We start from the raw sequence: 16,113 nt of genomic DNA, 5'->3' as shown, positions 1-16,113 counted from the left end.
TGTGGCTCAACATCTGCAAGTCAGCAGCACCGAGCCCTTATCACCAGAGCTCAGGACCCACCAAACTCATTTTGCTCCTCTGAACTAACCAGAAAACAACTGTTTTCCATCCTTCTTCATAGTTTTTTCCTACTGTTATTTCCAATTTTAAGATTTGCTAATAAAGTATGCATAAACAGTCAGTGAATGCACAAAATTCTTATCCTTACTTTTCCTTTGTAGTACTGAGGATCTAAGTCAGAGCACTTTCACACTGGGCAAAATCACTAGCCCTTTTGATTTTTTTATTTTGAGACAGGGTCTTGCTAAGTTGCCAAGACTAACCTCAAACTCGTGACCTTCCTGCCTCAGCCTTCTGAGTCACTGGAATTACAGGCATACACCACCATAGCCAATAAAAATTCCTGTTTTATTTCCACCTTCAAGTGGGCTCTCTTGAATAAAGGATTAAGTAAGAAAAAGAGAACTTGGAAGCCCACTGAAGTTGAAGTACACACAAAACAACTCTCAGTCAAGATTCTTTATTTCTACTACTGTTTTTTTTTTTTTGCAATGCTTTCTGTCAAGTCCCACCACTTTGCCTGAGAACAGGTTCCTCATGGCTCCACTGGCCACCACTTATCTGCCTCATGTGAAGGCCGCTGTGGCACAGGGCCTGGCGGGCTTTATTTCAACCTTTATTCTTATTGGTATCAACAGGACATAGGGTTGGGGAAGTGTCCTCAACCCTCCAACATTTACTGAGCATTCACTCTAGCCTAAGTATAGCTCTGCTTCTCAGCAGGGCACAGGGGATTTGAAGGTCTATAGGCAGGTCTGGTCTAGGAAGTCTGGCAAAGGTGGCTCTGAACTGCCATGCTGAAAGGACCTCAGGTAGGTGCAGTCCCCTCCACCCTTGGCTCTTGGGCCAGCTCCTGCTGCTCTCGGTCCAGCTGATGCAGCTGTGGTTCCACGACTTCAGGCACCTGCACCTCCAGCAGGTTTTCCATGCCACATTCTGGCTCATCTCTAATTAGCACCTGGATGAGCTTTTCACATCAGGCTCCGGTTCCCAGCTATGCAGCTCTTGAAGGTCAGGTAGGTTCCCTGATCCTGCACCTGCTGCCGCCCAGGTGCAGTGGCTGTCAGCAGCATGATGGCTTCAATGAGCATCTTGCGGATGTCGGCATCAGGTTCACGCTGCTTCTCTGGTGGCAGGTACTGCAGGTCAACAGGCAACCGGTTCATCTCTTCCTCCGAGACATCCTCAGGCCCAGCCAGGGGCAGTAGCAAGAAGAGAATAATGTTGACTTCAGGCCCAAGCAACCACTCATGGTGTTGGTGCTCAAAGCAGCAATTCCGTAGCATTCCTACCACCCCCCGACTGTGCACTGAGGAGTCTGAATGCTGGATAAGGGGCAGCAGCCGCTGGACCACGCACCTGGGTTGGCTCTTCCGCATGGCGATCGGCCCGGGCACCCAAGCCAAGCGGTGGCTGGGCTGCGGGATCTCAGCCCCCTGCCGGGGCCACAGCACGGCCCACCAGAGCTATTTCTACTACTGTTAACACTGTTTAAATTCTATGCTTATGTCCAAATTTATGCTTATTTTTGTCCAGAATTAAAATATGCATTGTTTGGAATGTTTTCTTGAGATCTTATTTCATTTACTATTCAAAAACCAAAAAGTCTTAGCCCTCCTGATTTCAAAAAAAGAGAGAGAGAACATTAGCTTACAAGTATCTACCCATTTAAACCTATAACTTTAAAAATTACTCTCCAAAATAAAATCTTTTGTGAAAAGGGGATGATTATAAACCAAATCGTAAAATTCCTATCCTGTTCTCATAGGATCATTATCATGATCTTCATGCATAAAGGGCATGCTCAGAATAGAGGTCATCATTCCACTGAATGAATCTGTATTGGAGAAAAACCGATGCGGTTAGTAAGGCAGGTAAAACTAACTTCAACTGCATCAGAGCCTACCAGTCTCAGCAAACCCACAATTCTTGGTGAACTGAGAAAACACAGAGACTACCAGAGGGTGTCTACCAGAACAGGCAGTCACATTACTCACCTTGTGTAAAGGGAGCACCAGGAATGCTCCACCCCCACTCGCTTCTACGATTATGGCAACGAATCTGGGATTAACAGCACAAAAGGAACTATCCCAGGTCACACGAGAAACTCGGATGTCATCGTAGCACTGGTCATTTTTCACTGCTTGTCCAAATACATGCCGAAACTTGCTCTGCCGTACCACTCGCCTCATCGTGTCTGTAGAAGAAGAGCAAGAATTATGTGGCAAACTGAAACTTTTACAAATGAAAAAAAAAATAAAGCCCCAAGTTAGAAAAACAAAATGGTATGGTATTTTGTTTGCTCTCCAAAAAAATAGCCAGGTTGCAAATCCAAATTTCCTTTAGCAGCACATACCCGAAGAAAACTGTAAAATGCGTCAAGGAAAGAATTACAAAGAAATGAAAAATTCCTAATCCAAGATCCAGAGCAGCTCATCAATTTTAATTTCAGGAGAAAGATTAAAGTGAAGAATGAAGGAAAATTAGTTTTTCATGACTCGGTGGGAAATGATGGATGATCACTCCAACCCTCACCCCTTTCAAAGATATGAAAACTCCCAAGTTAAGTGGTCTGGTAGCTGTGAGCTGAAGAAAATCCAAAAACAAGCTTTGATTTCGTGGCTTTCTCCTCAGTCTGCCAAGGTAATTTTTTAGTTTTTAAACATTTTCCCCAGACATCAGCACTCTGCTGTCTGAAAAGTGTGCCTGCTTCCCAGGATTTCCATGAGACCAACTAGGCACAGTGGAGAATTCTAGAGACAGAAGCAACCACCCTGTCTTCAAGAGCTTTCTAACCTCCTTTTAAGTCAGGCAAATAATCAAAGCAACTCAGGACAAACTGCCTAGAGCTGAGGGCCACATGGTGAGAAGAGGGAGGCAGGGGAAGGCAGCCCAATGGGTCTTAGAAAGAGAAGTATTTCAAAAAAAGTAAAGCAACCAAAGCCATGTTTAGGATGACCGTAAGTCTGGCAGTAGCATAGTGGAGGAATTAGACAGGAAGAAGCTAACTAGGTACTGGCCTAGGCAGCTGTGACAACAAACCAGAACTGGAATGACATGACTGTTAGCACTTGGAGGAAATGAAAAATGCAGGAACCATTCTGAGGAGAAATGAAACCAGGATGGGTTTTCACATCAGAGTTTATCATTCACCATACTCATTTCCCAATAAACCAGGGAATGAGGGTGGGGGTGACAAAGCCAGGTTGCTCAGCTTCCAGGTGCATCATTTCAGACTCCAGATTCCACTGGACAGCCTGGTACACACGTGCATTGAAAGCTCTGACCAAGGCTTCTTAGACTGCACTTGATGTAATTTTCCTACCTGCGGCCATGCGACATTCTGTTCAAATTGGTTAGGAACATGGATAAGACCTATGAGGAACTGGAACATGGCAAATCAACAACTCAGCTGAAAACCAGACCCCCACATACGCAGGAGAGCTAGCACCTGTCCCGCATGCCACTGGCACATGGCGGGCTTTTGCTGGTTCCCTTCCTCATGGCCCTGGACCCAATGCTAAATTCAAAGAGAGAGCATTTATTTTCGCCAGAGCTTCCATTTACCCTTCCAAGACATGTGCACAAGTGGCCTCTCTCCAGCACTGGGGCATGTGGCTGGGCTGAGGCAATAGGCCCTTGGCAGGCAAACTGAGCACCCGTGCTCCTCAGTTCAGCTGTTGTTGCTAGCTTTTTCCGGCTGACACCCAGGACCATACATTTGGAGTACTCGGTAGAGGGGATGGCAAATGACATGCTTACATCTGGCCAGGGTCCTTCTCGAAAATGAGTTAGGTAAGACAGAGTCCATGAGGTGGTGAAAACCAGAAGGAAAGCACATCCATACAGAGGCTGGCGAACAACCAGCTGGTCTCAGATGCCATCTCCCTACATACAGCCACCTGCAGGTTATAAACGCTGGAATCCCTACCAGCAATAAAGTAAGTTACCAAGGAAGAAAAAGGACTGCACTGTGTCTGCGTCAATATCCTTCATATATAAAAAGTTCTTACGAATTTATACAAATAAAAGCCAATAGAAAAATTAAGCAAGACATGAAGAGTTAATTTACAGAAATATAAAATGGATTCACCACCTTCCTAAAAATCCTAATAAGCAGTAATAAAGTGACAATAAAAGAACCAAAGAAGTATAAATACCAAAGGTCAATAGAACAGGAAAGGAGCCTGAAAGAAGGCAAATGTGACAACAAAATCTTGGAAAATGCAAAGTTGCAGTGCATGTGTGTGTCCACCATTCAGCTGACTGTCTCAGGAAGAGAAGCCAAGGCGCACGGTGAATTCCCAGGACACCCAGAAGAGAAACTGTTTCGAAAGGACAGAATTGACTGAAAGTCTGAGTTAAGAGAAGCTCGATACCCAGATCCCCTCCCTCCAGGGCAGTCATGGAACTGGCGCATTAGAGGCACACTGACACACTGGTTCTGTAGTGAGGCCTCCAGCCCATTGTTCCTCCTCACTCCAACAACCAGACCTCAACCAGGAGGATATCAGACTTCACCTTAGTGACAAGGTCCACCACTCAAAGGGCCCCTCTACCCACAGGGGTATCAGGTCAGCTTTTAAAGCATTTTAAAATGTGAATGGAAATTAGAGGAAGGCTTCTACGTTGAAAAACAGAGACATTTTTTCTTCTTCACTGAAATGAACCAGATACCATCTAACCCCACAAGATTAAAATAAATGTGAAAAAATGCTGATGATCTTCTTTGAAAGATAATACACAACTCTGCTGGTTGACTTACTAAAATGCCCTAAAAATCATTTCCACATCATGCATAGTGACAACTTATTTTCACCCTAACTACATCTGGGTAGAATAATAGAGAGGTTCTTTTGTTACAATTATGAAGTAGAATGTTAGTTGCAGAGCTGAGAAAGGGGGTGGAGGCGCCAATGCTTCCAGCTTTGTGCTGAATCAGACATGTGGAAACGCAGCTGAAGACCAGTGTGAGCCCATTCCCATCCAAGGTCAAAACTGCTCTGGGCTCAGCTGTCCACATGTGACACAGCTGTTTTTGTTGCACAGAATGTCTCAGGCCCTCCAGGCACATAATAGAGAATAGCAATTAAGAGAGCAAACTGCAGAAGCAGACAGCCTCCTGAGTGAGGCTGTATCGTTTACTTCCTGGCCATGGTTCATTAGAGCAAGTCACTGAATCTCCATGTCAGATTCTCTATTAGAATGTAGGCATGATGTATATAAAGCTGAAGTGATTATTAAGTGAGCACTTGGTGATGCAACAGAGTGGCAATAGATTACTATGACATAGCATTCAGTACAGTCAGATACACAAAACTAATCATGCAATAAATGCCAACTGTTTTCATCTTAGTAATTAACATAAAACACTGGACTCTGCCACTTGTTGCAAATTACTTAACCTCTCTGAGCCTCAGTTTGCTTATCTATAAAATGAAGGGAATGATACCCAAAACAAGGAATTAAACCAATACCTGATTAGGCCAGGTCCAAATGGCTTCACCACTAAAATCTATCAAACATTTACAGAACACCAATTCTTCACAAATTCTCCCCACCCCTCCCCAAGAGGGAAGGCTTCAAAATGAATTGTATAAGGCCAGTATTTTTTTTTGTAGTAGCGTGAGTTTTATTTTTCCATGAAAAAAGTTTAACATAGTTTTGTACATAAGTAAAAAGATATGCAAGTCAAGTACAAAGAAATCCCAGATCCCCCTCATCCAGTTTCTCCAATTGAATAATGTACTACATTGCCTGCCCCCACCTTTACATTGTGTGATTTGTAAAGAAGAGGGCAAAGTCCACTTTTATTCCTAATACCATGGGAATAGTATCAACAGGAGTATAAGGCCAGTATTACCTTAACAGCCAAACAAAGACATCACAAGAAAACTACAGACCAACATCTCTCATGAATATGAATGGAAAAATCCTCAATGATACACTAGCAAAACAAATCCAACAATTGATAAAGGAATTCTAGCCAGGTATGGTTGCCATGTCTGTAATCCCAATTATTCCAGAGGTTGAGGCAGGAAGACTGACAATTCTTTAAGATTGGGCAACTTAGCAAGAATTTCTCTCAAAATAAAAATAATGGGGATGTAATTCAGTGGTAGAACACTTGCCTAGTATGTACAAGGCCCTGGATTCAATCGCCAGTACCACTAAAAAATGAGAATAAAAATAAAATATATCCCACAAAATTACCATATGACTCAGCCAACTCCACTCCTAGGTATATACTCAAAAGAACTGAAAACAGGTAATCAAACAAATACGTACACACAGATGTTCACATTATTCACAATGGCAAAAGAATCAAATGTTGATTATTCATTGGGCAAAACATTCCAAACAAACAAGAACTCCTTTTTCTTTCTTTCTTTTTTTTTTTTTTTTTTTTGGTCCTGGGTCTTGGGTACTGACCCCAGGGGAGCTTAACCATTGAACTACATCCCTAGTCTCCCTTTTATGTTTTATTTTGAGGCAGGGTCTCACTAAGTTACTGAAGCTAGCCTGGAACTTGCAGTCCTCCTACCTCAGCCTCCCGAGTCGCTGGGATCACAGGCATCCAACACAACACCCAGCTCCCTTCTTCTTAAGAGGCTGTCTACACTGTCAAATGGTATTACTGTTGCAATAATTAATTTTTAAAAATGTGAAGCTATAATTTCCAAATTAAGATGTCATCTCACCAAATTTAGGTGTTTTTATTTTATTTCCAGAAGTACTGAGGAATAAACCCAGGGGTGCTTTACCACAAAACCCAGTCCTTTTTAATTTTGAGACAGCATCTTGCTAAATTGTTGAGGCTGTCCTTAAACTTGAGATCCTTCTGCCTCAGCCTCCCGAGGTGCTGGGATAATAGGAATATACCACAGCATCTTAATGGGTGTTCTTTTATTAGACGTTCCATCCCAGACTGATTAAACCACAAAACTAAAGAATCCCCCCAAAACTAAAGACTGTTAAGGGAATCTAATTTTCAATAATATCAAAAATAAATAAAAAAATTCTGAGCTAATACAATAGGCACAAAGTCCTAGGACATGCTAGGTTCAATTTCAATTGTCCTCTCAGAGAACAGTTCAACCTTGGAGAAGCTGCCTGCTCATGAGGCCTCTCAAGTTTAAACTCTTAAAACTGAGTAGGGCCTTTTCTTTGTAACTGTAGCACCATCTCAGTAACAAAAATAGTGAGATGCAGCAATAAGTCACTCATAAAGCAAATCAAAGAAATGTACACAAATTTCAAAATAAACTCATTTAGATAGAAAACAATGCAATGTGGTTTTTACCGAAGCCCTTATAAGATGCAACTTAACATTCTAGCCACATATCTATTAAAACTGGCACAATTCTAGAACAGGATTTATTAAATTAAAAACTGAGATGCCTTTAAAAGACCATGAAGAATAAGTTCAAGGTGTAATCCCAGCAACTCGAGCGGCTTGAGGCAGGAGGATCGTGAGTTCAAAGCCAGTATCAGCAACTTAGTGAGGCCCTAAGCAAGTCAGCAATGCCCTGTCTCTAAATAAAATATAAAAAGGGCTGGAGATGTGGCTTGGTGGTTAAGCACCCCTGGGTTCAATCCGAGGTACAAAAAAACCCACAGGCTCGACTATGAGATGTTCTCTCTGGGGATTGGTCAAAACCTCTATCCTAGCCAGGCGCAGGGTTGTATGCCCATAATTCAAGCAATACGGGAGGCAGAGGCAGGAGTATTAAAAATATGATGCCAGCCTGGTTACTTAATAAGACTCTGTCTTAAAAAAAAAAAAAAAATTTAAGGGGCTGGTGGTGTGGTACCTCTGGATTTAATCCTCATTACTACTAAATAAGTAAATGAATCCTCTATCTTAGAAATATGGACAACTGTCTCCCTGCCCAAGTTTCTCAGTAATCCTAAAGACCAAAATAGAGAATTGGATTAGGTATAGATCGTCCAGGAACTATCATAATAAAATTTTAATAAACAAATAAAGCACTGCGTTCAGCTCCAAAAATCTAAGCTGATAACTGATATTCACAATACCTGACGTTTAAGGAAACAAAAAATAATTTTCTTTACATGTTAGGTAAGCCTCTTAACCAGTAAAAATAAGATCTACCAGTACAGTTTAAGGGCTTATTTTTTGTGTCAGAGGAAAGTTTGCTAAAATCACTCTTAAACAAAAAATCTTCATCTTACTGTCAGTTGATAATCTACCTCTAAGAGATTATAAAGGCATGCTTCTTATGGTACTGCTGAGTTACATATAGAAATTTTACCTCATGCACCATACAGGAAATGTGCTGGAAAAAAAAATTAGATAAGACAGTGTTTATATCATAATGGCATCAAATTAAATATATTTAAAACACCTGAGTAAATATTGTTTGCTATACTTTTCAGCCTACTTCCATCAATTTCATAAAAAAGCGAACATAATTTTGACATTTTCCTGTTTATTGAGAAATTATCTGTTTAAAGATTCCAGCAGATGTATTTCTATGGTTCATATGAAAGGAAATGCATCCTGCTAGGAACACATACAGGAAAACCCCTAGGAATAGCAAAATTCTGCTCTGCACATTTGCCCAGACCATTCTAGATTGTCAATTAGTGGAGTGCTCAGTTGGCTTAGAATGTTATCTCAGTCAGCAGCAAACACGGTAAAAGAGACTCCAAAGTGTCCCATTAGGACCAGGGCATGTTCTCTCTAAGCTGCTGCTTTTATGTAAGCACTTTTTAATGCAGAAGCAATCATATGTCTATTTAATAGAAGGTATGTAGGAAAGCAGATAAGTAGATAAATGTTCTAAACTCAGCTATTTAAATGACAATGCCAGGCTGGGGCTGTAGCTCCATGGTAGGTTGAGTATTTGCCTCGCACTGGGAATGGAGTGCAAGTGAGGCACTGGGTTTGATCTCAGCACCACATCAAATAAATAAATAAATAAGGGTGTTGTAAGGAAAGTCTCCATCACTGCTCTTTTTCAGAATTGTTTCAGCTATTGTAGATCCTTTATATACCTATATGAGTTTTTAGATTCAGCTTTCAGGTTTAATTTCTACAAAACAAAATAAATAAAAGATGAATATTTAAAAGCCTGAAGGAAAAAATGTGTCCATCTACAACTAAAAACAAAAAGGCAATGCCAACAGTTAAAAATTCCTTTTAAAGAAGGTGGAAATGTAAGCTAGGTGTGATGATACATACTTGTAACAGCTACTCGGAGACAAAGCAGGAGGATCACAAGTTTAAGGCCAGCTTCAACTGATGAGACCCTGTCTCAAAGTAAAAAATAAAAATGGCTGGGGATGTGGTAGAGAACCCCTGTGTTAAATTTTCAGTAGGGACCAAAAATGAAGAAGATACAAATGTAATAATATGTGAGCCTACACAGAATACATATTCACCAGAGCAGACATCCCAAGCAAACATGGGAGGTACTGGGATTAAATATAAAATTCAACATTCATCATTTCTGGATACAAGATGACTGAGCTTTTTCAAATTTGCTTAAACAAAATCCACCACTGACACTCAAAGAATTCTCCTAACAAATCACACATTTTTATGGCATCCAACTCTTTACAGATTCATACATGAGAAATTCCAAGAAAAAATAAGGGGGCTTTATTTACTCTCTTTAGTAGAAGCTATTTTAAAAAGAAGCAAAGACCATATGCAACATTTGCTACAAAGCACAACAAAATGTCAGATACATGAGAGAACTCCTCAAAAACAGCAGCTATGGCTGAAAGAGGCTTGCACTCTGCTGCTGACATGACCTGCTGACCACTTAAGCTGACTGACTACTGCTATGGAAAAGCCTGGGTGTTGGTTCAATTTATCATGACACCAAGAGTGATAAGAAAAAGTGGAGGGAAATTCACACTCATGAAAGCTTCTAAGTAGTTTCATCCCATTATTCAAACAGGTAATAGATAAAATAAAAATGACAAGAATGAGACTTATCCATTATAATGCCTTATTGAATTCAATAATCCAATATAATTGTTTTACTATTTCTAGAAACGAAGAGACAAGAAAATGTAAGTAAGAACTACCATTAAGTGTCCAGGCCCAGGTCTCAAAGAAACCCAGAACAGAGAGGGTTCCAAAGCTCATCAATTCCAGGCTCCTCATTTTTCAGCCCAGAGACATTACGTGACTAGCCCAAGGGGAAAGAACTTTTCAAAGAGAAACAGTGACCTTGAACCACCAAGAACTAGGCAGTTCAACTTCTCACCCCATGAAATTCTGTTCTTTTCAAAATTAAAACCCCATCACACACACAACTCACCTCCCCCCAGTGGGTCAATAGTGGTACTTAGAGCTCCTTCAGGGGGTGCCACCTCAACAGCCCACAGTCCCACTTGGCTGGTTTGTACAATTTTTAAATATGAAATCTTAATTTGCCTACATTTTATAAATGTGAGTAAAAATGGAAAAATAAAAATACAGAAACTGGCTACAAAAATTCAAGTATAGGGCTGGGGATGTGGCTCAAGCGGTAGCGCACTCGCCTGGCACGCGTGCGGCCTGGGTTTGATCCTCAGCACCACATACAAACAAAGATGTTGTGTCTGCCGAAAACTAAAAAATAAATATTAAAAAATTCTCTCTCTCTCTCTCTCTCAAAAAAAAAAAAAAATTCAAATATACTGAGACAAATGAGAAAAAATTTATTTTTTTAGTTGTAGGTGGACACAATACCTTTATTTTATTTTTATGTGGTGCTGAGGATCCAACCCAGTGCCTGATACATGCTAGGCAAGCACTCTTTCCTCTGAGCCAGAAAAGAATTCATACATTTTACAATCAGCACTTTTTAGAGACTTTTTTTTTTGGAGGTGATGCTAGGGATCAAAGGCCTCATCTCTAGATAACCATTCTACCACTGAGCTCTCCATTCCCACCCATATTGCTACTACTCACTTTAGGAACTTCTTACAAAGAGAAATTAGAGACTATCTAACAAAAAACATAAACCCTCACTGATAATTAAGAGTAGAACATGGAACTACAAAAATAACTGTTGAAAATTATATCTGATAAGAAATGAAATGAGCACAAACAGCAACACATGACAATCCTGATGACTAAAATCCACTCTCTCATACCTAGATTAAAGACCCTTTTGTTTTTAAACTAAAAGATACCATAATTGGTCCTGTAACTCACCTAAAGTAATAGGAATGATAAGACAAATTTTGCAATTATTAAAACATGAGATGCTAAGACCTTAGGAGACATCTCTAGCTCTTTAATGCCAGAAATATATATATATATATATATATTTTATTACAAAGAAAATGTGCAAAGATGACATGTTTATGATATGTCACATTTCCCAGTCTTCTGCTCACCACCAGCAACTTTATAAACATAACTACTTCCTCCCATCCCTGAAGCTTTGAAGAAGGACTGCTGAAGAAACCTCCATCTCAAAGCCCCAGAGAGCACTATGGCACCACAGAAAACCATCTGAGGCTGCAGCTGACTCCCTAAGGTGCACACAGGAGACAGACTCTGCATCTCTCCAAAGAGCAGGAGACAATTCAAAGAGCCAGATTAACCCCAAGAGTTCTCAAGCCAAATGAAGAACTCTTACAGACACGAGTGACCCAGCAATCTCACTTAAAAACTAATCCATGAGTGTTTTGAAATACTCTTGCTACACTGATGACCTACTTTTCTTATCAAAAACAGGTTAAAAAAGACACACACAACACTGTGAGACTGTCCAAACTTGCTAAGTCTGTTTTCCACTAGTCAGATGTGGTTTCTCTTAGAATAAAATTTTAATAATTCTCTGGCAATCCTCTTACACTAGGAAATGAAATGACTGGACTCTCAATCTTTAAAAAAATAAAAATTTTTAAAAAGACATTTTTATGAAAACCCTCAAAAGGCCAGTCATAGGCAAAACTAGCAATGTCCCCCCCAAAAAAAAACAGAAAAAAAAAAATCACACCTTCTATTAAGAATTTCAGTCATCGTCTTTTTCTTTTTTAATATTTTATTTTTTAGTTGTAGGTGGACACAATACCTTTATTTTATTTTTATGTGGTGTTGAGGATCAAACCCAGGGCCTCACACGTGCTAGGTGAGCGCTCTGCCACTGAGCCACAACCCCAGCCCTTCAGTCATCTTAATACTCCATATCCTGGGCAAGTAGGAATTAAATAGATTAAATGAACATACACAATGTTTCAGAGAAATGGTACAGGAAAGCAGGAAAAGTGCTGGCTTGGTTGTATTAAACACAAGTTTATCCTGACACTGTTACCTACCCACCTATAATCACCCTAGTCCTCAAATTGCTGGTTCCTTCAACTCTGAAAGGGGAGAACTAAAATAAGGTTTAGGGTCCTACAACAATATTAAGCTTAGGCATCTATAGATATTTCTTCTTTCACCAGAACTGTTATGGTTTAGATCCAAAATGTACCCTAATGGCAATGTGCTAAAGGCTTGGTCACCTGCCAGTAGCGCCTGCTCCTGGGAAGCAGTACAACCTTTAGGTGGTAGTGTCTAGTGGAAGGAAGTGATCACTGGGGCAGACTCTTGAAGGGGATGCTAGGACCCAGACCCCTTCTCAGCTGTCATGAAGTCAGCAGCTTTGCTCCACCATGCACTCCCCACTGACATGTTCTGCCTCACCACAGGCACACAGGCCCAGGGCCAAGAAATGAAATAAATCCTTCTGCATCATAAGCTAAGTATCTCAGGTATTTTGTCACAGTGATGGAAAACGGACTGATATAGGGACTAACATAATCCACATACCCCTAATAAAACACACACACTGAGAACCAAATTAATTACTCACATCCACAGGGTTATACAAATAACACATATACTCAGATGTAATGATGAATAGATTCTTAATTCTACTCATTCATTTATTTGACAACTGTATTAAGCTCTGACCATGTGCCTGGCACCAAACTAGACAATACAGACACAACTGTGAACAGGCAAGCAGTTCTGGCCCCTACTCTCATGGCGCTCCCAGTCAGTGGAGAAACACCATTATCAAGTATTCACACAAATGTCAATGTGCTGCTGAAACAAGTTTTGGGATGAAGAAGTACACAAGGGATCAGAACCAAAAATCAGGGGAACAGAATTAGCTCAGAGAAGTGATACTTAAGATGAAAACCAAGAATGAGTAGAAGTTAATTGGTCAAGTGGAGTGTGGTGGTGCATGCCTGGAAGCTGAGGCAGGAGGACTGCAAATTTGAGGCAGCCTCACAACTTAGGGAGTCCATAATCAATTTAGTGAGACCCTGTCTCAAAATAAAAAATATAAAAGGGCTGGGATGTGGCTTAGTGGTTAAGAGCCCCTGGGTTCAATCCCTAGTACAAAATTTTAAAAAGTTAATTGGCCAAAAAGAGTCTTTATCAAGAGCAAACACTAGCTGACGGTAGTGCTGTACACCTATAATCCCAGCTACAACAGAGGCTGAGGCAAAAAAGATTGTAAGTTTGAGGCCAGCCTGACAACTTAGCAAGATCATGTCTCAAAATAAAAGGAGCTAGGGATTTAGCTCAGTGACAGACAGCTTGCCTAACATGCACAAGTCCCTGGATTCAACCCCCAATATTGGAAGGGGGCAGGTGCGGGGCAGTGAGGGTGGGGGGGAAGCAAGCACACTACTCAGAACCTAGACTACTAAACAAAGCCTAGAAGAGGCTGTAACCCCAATGACGAAGATGGGCAAGGCTGGGAAGTCAGTCATACTGGATCACACAGGGTCCTCTAGGCCATGTTTGGATCTTATTTTTACCTGCAAAATGTTGGAAGCCATAGAAAATTGTTTAAATGTGAGTGGCAGAATCAGATTTACATTTAAAAAGTCTCTTCAAAAGCAAGTACAGAATGGATGTGTAGGTTGGGAGCCTCTAAAAGGATTCTGGAAAGTTAGTGCACTCATCCAGGCCATAAGTGACAGTCCTGATGGAAACAGAGACAAATAGATGGAATCAAAAGACTTGACATCAACTGAATTTAAAACTGTTTTAGATATGAGGACACAACAACAGAAGCATTAAATTTTGACTTGTGCAAGATGGTGGTAGTGCTTTCCCTGAGCTCTTTGGTGTTAAAGAAAACTTACCACCTCTTAGCAGCAGCTCCAAAGAGCCTTCTCATTACAAGTAGGGCATCCAAAAAGAGTAAAATCAAAGTAAAAATGTTTTTAAATATATATATTTATATATATATAATCCCAGCAATTTAGGAGGCTAAGGCAGAAAGATCACAAATTTGAGGCCAGCCTCAGTAACTTAGTGAGACCCTCAGCAATTTAGCAAGATACTGTCTCAAAATTAAATTAAAAAGGAACAGGGATGGAGCTCAGTGGTAAAGTGTCCCTGAGTTAAATCCCCCAGTACCACAAAATAAAGTTACCTTTTCAGATTAAAAACTGGATCCAGGGCTGGGGAGGTGGCTCAAGTGGTCGAATGCCCCTGAGTTCAATCCTCAGCACCCCCACCCCCAAAAAACTACATAGCCTGACGAAGTGGGGCACATCTGTAATCCCAGCAACTCAGAAGGCTGAGGCAGAAGGATCACAAGTTTGAGGTCAGCCTCGGCAACTCTGTCAGACCCTGTCTCAAAAAATACATATATGATGGGCTGAGAACATAGCTCAGTTGTAGAATGCCCCTGGATTCAATCCCCAGTATAGGAAAATAACAAAAACATACATTTATGGTTTGTAATACTCTCTAAAAACTGCCAGAAATAACACACATAATAATGAACAATTCATTTTGTTACCGTTTATAATATCACTAATACCATATGAACCAAAACTTATAGATTTTCAAATTTAAATACATGTAAGTGAACTCTTAAGTGATGAGGTCATTTAACCAATGAAATACTACAGAATTCATCCTGTAACTTATTCAGTCTTTGTCAGATTCTCAAGTAAAATAAATCTCAAGCAAATTAAATACTTGGGGCTCCAGGAGTCCCCATAGTGCCCTAAGAACTGCCCTATGATACCTTTGGGGCTGGGCCAGAAGCCCTCACATGTTCACCGTAAACAAACCTCCACAACCTCCTCCAGGGACAATGTGACGTAATGACATTTTCTAGGCAGTCAGTGTGTCAAAGGATGAGAACTAAAGGAGAAAGACAATTAAGGGGAAATCAGTTTTTTAATGGCTATCTCGACTCCAAGTCTTCATCTTGATATAAACTATGATTCTTACAATATCTATTTTGACAGATTTTTTTCAGATGAAAACAAGCCTCCGCTAGGAAGGTACATGTTTCTTTAAAAAAAAAAAAAAAATGTGGCACATATACACAATGGAATATTACTCAGCACTAAAAAATAATAATATCATGGCATCTGCAGGGAAATGGATGGCATTAGAGCAGATTATGCTAGTAAAGTTATTAGTCAATCCCAAAAAAACAAATGTCGAATGTCTTCTCTGATATAAGGGGGGTGACTCAAAATGGGGAAGAGAGGAAGAACATGGGAAGAAGATTACCTCTACATAGGGAAGAGGGGTGGGAGGGAGAAAGAGAATTGCATGGATGGTGGAAGGAGACCCTCATTGTTATACAAAATACACGTATAAAGATGTGAGGGAAAAAAAAAAAGAATAGCGCTACCCTAGATTAGGTAGAGAGAAGTGATGGGAGGGGAGGGGAGGGGTTGGGGAGATAGGAAGAATAGTAGAATGAAACAGACATTATTATTACTGTGTGTATATATATGAATGCATGACCAGTCATTCTGCAACCTGTATACTCAGAAAAATGAGACACTGTACCCCATGTGATTCAAATGTATGATATGTCAAGGTCATTGTACTGTCACGTGTAACTAATTAAAACAAATTTTTAAAAAACTTCTTTTTAAAGTCAAACTTGCTAACCAGTGCTACAAAACAGGGCCAAAAGAACCCCACGCTGCCACTATAAGTAAATTTGCAATAAAGCACCAAAATGTATAGTCACTGTGCTTTTCATTAGAATGTTTCAATAAATTAAGGTATCCTGGAAGACTGGTGTGGTAGCACATTT

General features: G+C 40.4%; 1 protein-coding gene across 2 annotated transcripts in view; it reads right to left on the bottom strand.

The window, feature by feature from the left end:
- The window catches only part of Coro1c (coronin 1C), an 83,929-nt gene that overhangs the window by 49,514 nt on the left and 18,302 nt on the right, over positions 1-16,113 (bottom strand). For both annotated transcript variants that reach the window (XM_046464324.2, XM_046464325.2), the window contains exon 2: positions 2,059-2,258. In XM_046464324.2, the coding sequence (XP_046320280.1) occupies positions 2,059-2,253 (195 nt within the window). In that variant the 5' untranslated portion in view covers positions 2,254-2,258. The remainder of the gene's footprint in view (positions 1-2,058; positions 2,259-16,113) is intronic.

The sequence above is a fragment of the Marmota monax genome, unplaced genomic scaffold, assembly GCF_021218885.2.
Source record: "Marmota monax isolate L192 unplaced genomic scaffold, Marmota_monax_Labrador192_F-V1.1 WCK01_AAM20220418_F8-fsc00269, whole genome shotgun sequence".
In the NCBI taxonomy this organism is placed as follows: Eukaryota; Metazoa; Chordata; class Mammalia; order Rodentia; family Sciuridae; genus Marmota; species Marmota monax.
Note: the sequence above shows the minus strand (reverse complement) of the source record. Positions and strands in the feature narration are given on the sequence as shown.